At 35.6% G+C, this 8,796-nt stretch overlaps 1 protein-coding gene across 1 annotated transcript; it reads right to left on the minus strand.

Annotated features, from left to right (window-relative positions):
* Positions 1 to 332: 332 nt before the first annotated feature.
* Positions 333 to 7,855, minus strand: LOC123302827. Its single transcript, XM_044885918.1, has 3 exons — positions 7,317 to 7,855; positions 3,195 to 7,091; positions 333 to 410 (listed from the first exon to the last, which is right to left on the minus strand). Exons 2-3 carry the CDS (start codon positions 7,083 to 7,085, stop codon positions 333 to 335), a joined length of 3,969 nt encoding a protein of 1,322 aa, XP_044741853.1. The 5' UTR covers positions 7,086 to 7,091; positions 7,317 to 7,855.
* Positions 7,856 to 8,796: the final 941 nt, after the last annotated feature.

Consider the following 8,796-nt stretch of genomic DNA (forward strand, 5'->3'; position numbering starts at 1 on the left):
ATAATCACAATTTTGAGTGCCAATATACAAGGCCTGTCTCCATATAAATTGCCTGAGCTGAATATTGAAATTAATAAATTGTCACCATTGATTTTATGTCTATCCGAACATTGGTTAAATGAATCGGTAATAGAAGCTGCAATCTTACAAGGTTATACGCTAAGTTCCTACTACTGCAGAAGTCAACATAGCAGAGGTGGAGTGTGTATATTTACCAAAAATGGAACACAAACACGAAAAATTGATCTACTACAATATTGTGAAGAAAAATCCTTCGAAGTTTGTGCAATTGAGTGCTATGGAGAAACCAAAAGTACGATTATAATATCTATCTACAGATCACCAACAGGAGTTTTTAAAACATTCTTGGATAAACTTGCAGTTATTCTTGATGATCTTAATAAACTGATCTATATAACGGGATTTTAATGTCGACCTTAGTGACAAGATTATCTGTAAGGAAACGACTATGTTACTTGTTCTATTCACGAGCTTTAACTATCTCCAAACAGTTTTTGTGCCAACAAGAATAGCAGAGAGGACATCGACAGTAATTGACAACATCTTTACTAATATGCATATCTACACAACAACTGAAGCTATAACTACCCATTTAACCGACCACGAGCTTATTTATTTATCTATAGAATATGATATCGGCAAAAATGAATGCAACTCTGTGCGCTTCATCCGAAATTTCAGTAAAGAGAACGAAGACTACTGTCGTTACCTTCTTGGTAGAGAAAAATGGGAATATCTTTCCAATTCAGAAAGATATAGCATTAATGAAAAATTCACATATTTTGTTGACACGCTCACCCATATTTATAATGTAAGTTTCCCGGTAAAAAAGTTTCGTAATAAAAAACTTAAAGATTGGGTAACGGATGACATTAAAACCTCTTCCTCTCACCTGAAAGATTTGTATAAACGGTGTAAAATAAGTGGTGAAATGGCCGAGTCTAATAATTTTAAAAAATACATAGAAAGCTTGTTAAAATGACTAGAATTGAGCATTTTAGCAATCGAATTTCATCTGCGGATAATAAAGCGAAAGAAGCTTGGGTAATTATCAAAAATATGACTGCACCCAACAAAAATAGTAAGGACAAAACAAATTCATTAACAGCTAATGACTTTAATAACTATTTTGTTAACCAGCCGAATAATGTTATCAAGTTGATACCACCAAGTCCAGTGTTATTTAATCACATACCAGTAAATAACCGAACAATATTTCTGAGGCCATTTTCGGAACAAGAAGTCAGTAATGCCGTGAATAACCTGAAAAACTCTTTTTCAAGTGGTATTGATAATATCTCGAACAACTTCATAAAAGAGTTCGGAGAATTTTTTGTATGCTGCCTCACAAAGCTAATAAAATTCTGTATTTACAGCTGGTGTATATCCGGATATCTTGAAAATATCAATTGTTAAGCCTATATTCAAAAAGGGGGACACTAAAAATCAAGCCAATTATAGACCAATTTCACTTATATCATCCATATCTAAAGTTTTAGAACAAATTTTGGCAAATAAAATAATCAATTTTATGACTGAGTGTAATGTTATCAGTAAAGTACAACATGGTTTTATCGAAAACCGATCAACAAGTACTGCTATTCTATCACTCTACGATACCATAATAGAATCATTAGACCGCAAACAACTTACTGCGGGTATATTCTGCGATCTTAGCAAGGCTTTTGGTTGTGTGACACACGGAATACTTCTTGCAAAACTCTACAAATACGGCATTCGAGGCACTGCGTATAATCTAATAGACTCTTACTTGAGTGATAGAACTCAGTATGTTGATGGGTACAAGGCAGCACGTTGGGGCCATTAATGTTCTTAATTTATATTAATGACTTAGGTCTATATTTGAGAAATAATATTGTAATGTATGTAGACGATGTATCCTGCATTGTTTCTGGTGATAATGTAAACGATCTACAGCATAACACGAACTATGTAATGCGCCAGATGGTTGAGTGGTTCAATGCAAACAAATTACATTTAAATGTTGAGAAGACCAATTATATGGTCTTCTCAGCAAGAAAATGTAAAACTACAATAGACTTGAATTTGGAAATAAACACTTGGATGATGAACAAGACCAAGTCATTGAGATTCTTAGGAATTGAACTAGAATGTGGACTGAACCGGGAAAGTCAATGTAATATACTAACTAAGAAACTTAGCTCTGCATGCTATCAGATGAGGATTTTAAAGCATGCTGTAAACGAAGATTCGCTGTTGCTTTTCTATTACTATTTTCAGGTTTACTCAAGACTTAAATATGGGATAATGTTCTGGGGACTCCCACCATCTGCAGAGAGAGTCTTCAAAATCCAAAAGAAAATTGTTAGAGTTTTGGCAGGTTTGAAGGGTGTTGAAAGTTGTGTAGCTGTTTTTAAGGGTAAAAAAATCTTAACACTTCCAAGCATCTTTGCTTTCGAAGTCATTATGCTTGTTAGGGATAACCTCGCTAATCTTGCTTACAACAACATGTCTCACAACTATCCAACACGAAGTGGAGGCGATATACGAAATGATGTGCACAATTTAGTTCTATACTAGCTTAAAAACCCGGCTTCGCCCGGGAGTTGATATGAGATGACGTGGTAGAGTCGAAATAAAAAAATAAACTATGACGTAAAAAGGAAAAAAAAAGTTTATTGAAAACGTTTTCTCATTATTTACAATACTTGTTTATAAACAACATTTTTCATTTGATTGTCCGGAGTATATATACATAAATTTTTTGGATTTCCTACTCTTGAGCAAGCTACATATAGCTGACCGTGAGAGAAGCAGGATTCTTTGAGGTTAATGCCACAATATTTTAAAGTTTGTCCTTGCGCTTTGTTAATTGTAAAACTAAAGGCTAATTTTATTGGAAACTGCAGTCTTTTAAATTGAAATGGCAATTCCGAAGAGATCAGAGGTATTCTAGGTATAAATACTGTCTGTCCTTTGGTCTTTCCAGAAATAAGTTCAGCTTCAATGATATTATTCGATAGCTGTTTTACGATCATTCTAGTTCCATTACATAATTTTGGGGAGTTGAGATTTCTGAGTAGTATGATTGGAGTTCCAATTTTCAGACGAAGGCAGTGTAATGGCATTCCTGGTACTTGTAAAGAGTTTAGAAATTCAGTGGGGAAGTTGACACTTTCTTCAATGGATACCATCGTGTCGATCGATTTATATATTTTCTCTTCACCAGGTATTTTCTTTAGAATATTAAAATTGATATCGTCAACAATATTATTTTTAGTGGCCAAAATTGCTCTTTGAAATAACCACTCTGCATTAGTATAATTCTGAATAATATTTGGATAAATTTTGTCGATTAGTTCGTCTTCAGTAGTGGCTATATTACAGAAATCACTATTAAGTTCAATGAGGCCGGTCGTTTGGTCAGTAGGATATGTACCTTCGCCGATTTGTAAAAGTATTTTAGCAAATTGTGCTGTTGTTTCATCTCTTGATAATTCAACTCTCATGTTTTTTGTTAATTGCAGTATTTGTACTTGTGGCCAGAGATGTGATTTTTTCAAGCATGCATTGATCTCGGCTGCTGATGTTGACTTGGGAATAACTGGAAGTGTTTGTCGAAAATCTCCTGAGAGTATGAGTAGAGCTCCTCCCATTATTTCAGAGTTTTTTCGCAATTCTTGTAATGTTCTGTCCATGGCTTCTATAAATTTTTTATGGGCCATGGTGCATTCATCCCAGATGATAATTTTAGCTTGTTTTAAAATTTGACCACGTCCAGATTTTCCTGAAATTTTACATACCGGGAATTGTTGTTCGGCTATATTCAATGGTAGTTGTAAGGCAGAATGGGCAGTTCGTCCTCCTTCCATAAGTGTGGCTGCAATGCCAGATGATGCTAGTGCCAGTGCGATGAGTTTTTTAGCACGTATTTCCGCCAGTATTAGATTTATGAGAAACGTTTTACCAGTGCCTCCTGGTGCGTCCAAGTAAATAATTCCACCAATATTGTTATTTATCCGGCTCATTATAACGTCGTAAACTTTTTTTTGATTGTCATTGAGAAGTGGTTTGTTGTGAGCAATGTATTCAAGTAGTTCAATGATGTTGTAACTTTTTTCCTTCATAATTTCGTAGTTTAGCACACTAAAAGCATTTCTTTGTGGTGCTGGCATTCCAAGTTCTACTAAGGCCTGATTATTTATTGCTAAACATTTATCTTCTAAGCGAATGAGTGTTTCATTGAAGATCTCGTCATTGAATTCTATAGTCAGTTCAGGATTAGCTTGTTGGACTTGGTACAATATATCATCACTCATACTCCTTTTGAAAGAGTCCCATAGCTGTTTTGGGTTTGATGGGTTACATGTTGTTAATATTATAGCGAATAACTCTCGAATTTGTTCAGCTGAAGCTGTGAGTGTGGCTTCTTGTAGTGTTAATTCCCAGTGGTTGTCGTTTTCCAATAATCCTAAGCGTTGACATGCTTCTCTGTAAGTCTGGCATAGGTAGCCATTAACGGTCCTGAGATCTGTAAAACTTGTTGGTCCCCGTATTTCGTGTAACAACATCCGGAGATAAAAACATTCGGCATTGTTTGGATGTACAGTGAATACTCGACCTATTGCGTTAGTTTTTATGATTTCTGGATGACTCTCCTCTGGCATTCCTTGTTTCCGACGTTGAAAAATTTTCCTTGTTTTGTCCCACGTATAATAAATAGGGACGTCGACATACAATAACTTTCTGGCGAATGGATCTGTTTGACACAGTTGGAAGAAAGCTGTTAATGTTGTGTTCTGAGGTGGTTCGCTTGCAATTTTTCTAGCCGAGTCTTTTGTGAAGTAAACTCTCTGTCCATTCTCCAAATGTACTGCTAGATGTTGCACAGCTGGTTCGCGTTCATGTATGGGAAAACTAAAAATCCTCCACGCTGCTTCGTTACTGTTGATGTATCTTCCCATTTGGTACATGAGGATCTCATCATTTCTGTTATTTTGTTCGCTATTTTGGACTATTTGAAATACTGCCATATCACTACCTTTGTTTACGTACTTACATATATATTTAATAGATTTTACTGAATTGCAGTATTCAACGTTTATATGTGCTTGGAACATTTTGGAAAGTAGTGGATTATACGGTACTACCCATTGATTATCTATTTCCAGTTCGTCTCTGCCTTGTATTCGTATTTTTGCTGTGAAGCCACCGTTTTTCGGTGATCGTCTTCTATATTTGGGATAGCCGTCATCTTCAGTTTTGGTATCGTCCAAGTACGGTTTTGGATATTTTTTCGTACATTTTCCATCACTCATGCATGGCGCATTGAAATTTAATGATCCACATGGTCCGTGAATCATGTTTTTCACTACTATGTTGTAAAGCTCCGGATCTTTTTGTGGATCAGGAAATTCAGCTCGGATGATTTTGTCGATATCCGTGGGATAAATTTTATCGTGTAGCCATATGAGATTGTGTGAGTGAGGTAATCCTCGTTTTTGCCACTCAATTGTATACATCCATGAAATAACAGTTCCAAAGATGTGATATTTTGTGATGACTTCAATAAATCGTATTTGTTTTTGTCGAAAAACTCGGGCTATTATATCGTGTCGATCTATGGAGGTTTGTCCGTATTTTAGTTGTTCTTTGATCTCTGGCCATGATGAATTGCATGTAAATGTTATAAAGAGATCAGGTCGTCCATATTTTCTTACGTAGGTCATGGCATCTTGTGTATATTCGTGCATATGTCTTGGACTTCCTATGTATGATGAGGGTAAGATTACCATTGTTCCAATATCGTCAATATTGCCGTCATTCATGATCGCGTCTCGAAGGTGGATGTATTCTTCTGTGCGTAGTTTTTTCTGATTCAATCTTATGTAAAGCATCCGTTCTGCTTCTATTTTTGCGTACATATCTACCAGAAATTGTTGGAATAAACGGCGAGTGTTGAGTATGTGATTATATGTTTCATTGTCTCTGATCATTAAGCGGTAAGCATAGAACTCCTTAGAAGTGACTTTTTTGTTTGTTTCTATGCCTGTTTCAGGATGAATTTGTTTTATATTGAAATGGTATCCGTCCTCTCCGTGCAGAAATATTAACGGATATTGAAGAGCATCATATGAACGGTGTGTCTCTGCAATGCGTTGTAGTCCTTTTCTTCTTCGATGTACAATTATGTCACGGCTTGTATTTTCATTATCCACAACTACAATGGCGACTTCATCTACCTGAGGTGCATTAAATCTGCGTTCGTGTTCTCCACGTGGTCTTTTATCGGCTCGAATTACAATTTTATAGTCATCAGAAATCATGCGGTCTAATGTTGTTTTGAATATATAAATCAGTTGATTATACTTGTGTAAGATCCTCTGTACATCTTGGATTATTTCGCGTCTCAGTCCATTAAAATTTGTGCATCGTTGATCAATTTCTTGTTCTTCATTTCCGATGAAATATACTTGTAGAAATTTATGGTCTTCGTTAGACATTGGCAGTAACGATCCTATTTTGTGATAAATTTGCCCTTGAATTGAAAATACATATTCAAATTCATTTCTATTAGTGTTAGTCGAAGTAGCACCGAAAGAAGTCATTTGAAAGCAGGAGTTATATGATCTTATATTTTGGAGAAAGTGTTTTGATTCTAGTGTTTCCCCGAGCATGTAATGCAGAAATTCCTGCGGAGGTGCTTCAATTGGTGGTAATCGAATTTTTCCATTCATGCAACAGAGACCTGGTGTTTCTTTACTGAATTTTTTTGCATGGCAAAACTGGCAAACGTTATTCATTTTTCCAATAACAACGTATTTATGATTGTAATATTTTTTCGTCGGTTCGTAGTGGAATGCTTCCTTTGTTAGATTATCTTTTAAAATTCTCGACTCTTCAGTACTTTTATTTGCTGTTCTTTCTTCGCTTCTTGTGCTTCTCAGGTTACTCATTCTGGTCCGTTGATTCTGTAAACGTGCTTCGTGCTCTTCTTCCGTTTCATTTCTTCGAGATTCTTTTTTTTTTCGCCGTTTCGCTGCAGAACTGGCCAAATCTCCTCCTCTCTTACGTCTGGGCATTGTATTCTATAAAATATAAATTAAATAAACATTTTGTAACGGAAACGTGGGGTACGTTGAGACAAAAAAAAATATATTTAACCTTCAAGCGGTCGAGCGATATTTTGTTTACGGCCAAAAGTATATAGAAGGCATCAATTCGACGCCGCGCGACTTTTTGAAGGTTAAGAAAATTACAATTTAAAGAAAAAAAACCATTAGAATTAATTAAACACTATTAAAAATACTCACATTTGAAATTTCACGATAAAAACCCACAAATAACTTTTTTCTATTTCGTTTCAAAATCGAGAGTTAATTAAACACACTATTAAAAATACTCACACGTGATACTTCTAAATAAAGGCTCACAGATAACTTCTCTTCTTTTCGTTTTGAAATCGCTCGTTTCGCTGTTCAAATTAAACTAACTCTGGTGAGCGACACCGGGCTCTTATATATTCAGAGAGCTAGGCTCTAGAATATTCGAGAAATTTCTCTCTCACACCTTCTAGAGTATTCTAATGAAGTTCAAATATTCGATAACAGATGGCGCCACTATGGAGACTATACACTATGACTATTGGATGTCTTGAACGAAGTTCAAATATTCGATAACAGATGGCGCCAATGTACTTAATTTCCAAGTTGAAGGGTCGGAAAGTCCCTTATATCTTTAAAAACATGCCCTTTAGATTAAAACGGGAACTTTCTTGTTCGAGGAGGGATAAAGGGCTATCACACCACATAAGTCCCTTTATCGTGTCGGGACTCCTTTTTAAGTTTTATCGGCCCGCACATTTTATCGACTTAGTTTTATTATATATATAGATGAAAAGAAGCCAATGTACATTGGAGTACCACTATATAACAGCCTTCCCGATGAAATGAAAAACTGTACAACAGTGAGTGGATTCAGAAGTAAACTAAAAGTGTATCTGCTGGAAAAAGCAGTGTATGATGTATATAAACTTATTTGATTGTTCTCTTTGTACTATGACACTGTCTAAAATCATTTGTAATGATCAAAATTGACAATAAAGTTTATTATTACTATTATTATTATTATTATTATTATTATTATTATTATTATTATTATTATTATTATTATTATTATTATTATTATTATTATTATTATTATTATTATTATTATTATTATTATTATTATTATTATTTAAAATTTGAAATTAACGAATTCATGCCTGCCAAGGAGGGAGAGAGGATACAGGATTTACACCCCAGAGCCTCCCATCTTCTTGAGAGACATAAATCTTCACAAGGCAGCTACGTCTGTTGAAGAAAGTTCACTGACTTGTGGCCGTGTAGTCTGTACGTCCGTCAGTCCACGCGACGTCTGTTGGTCCGTCTGTTTTCCGAGTCGGTGGTACGTAAGTCTGTCTAATGTCCTGGTCAAGCAGGCTCCGTCCCTGCACCGCAGCGATGTGGAACCTACTAAAAAATAGAAAATGAAAAAGAAAAAAAAGAAACTTCAAGGGCTGTTACTTGAAGACAGTCTGATGCGATCTCAATGTACGAAGGGTGCCTATAATGACAGCCTTCTGCATGGAAGAGATAAGGTGACGAAGATGAGACCTGCAGACCGGAATTTGAGATAGATTCGTCTCGAGAGTGGGACGAATTCCGCCTAGGCAACCGATAATGAGGACAACCATTTTGACTGAGTAGCCAGGGTGTAGTTGTCGTAGTTCTTGTAAGAGATCAAGATATTTAG

Source organism: Chrysoperla carnea, chromosome X, assembly GCF_905475395.1.
Source record: "Chrysoperla carnea chromosome X, inChrCarn1.1, whole genome shotgun sequence".
NCBI lineage: Eukaryota > Metazoa > Arthropoda > Insecta > Neuroptera > Chrysopidae > Chrysoperla > Chrysoperla carnea.

What these genes read in the sequence shown, in the direction of transcription:
- LOC123302827 (XM_044885918.1), bottom strand. Translation starts at nt 7,085, where the DNA reads ATGCCCAGACGTAAGAGAGGAGGAGATTTGGCCAGTTCTGCAGCGAAA. An exon ending in ATAAATCGATCGACACGATG is followed by an intron (nt 411 to 3,194) that starts GTATCCATTGAA and finishes CCCGTTATATAG; the next exon opens with ATCAGTTTATTAAGATCATC.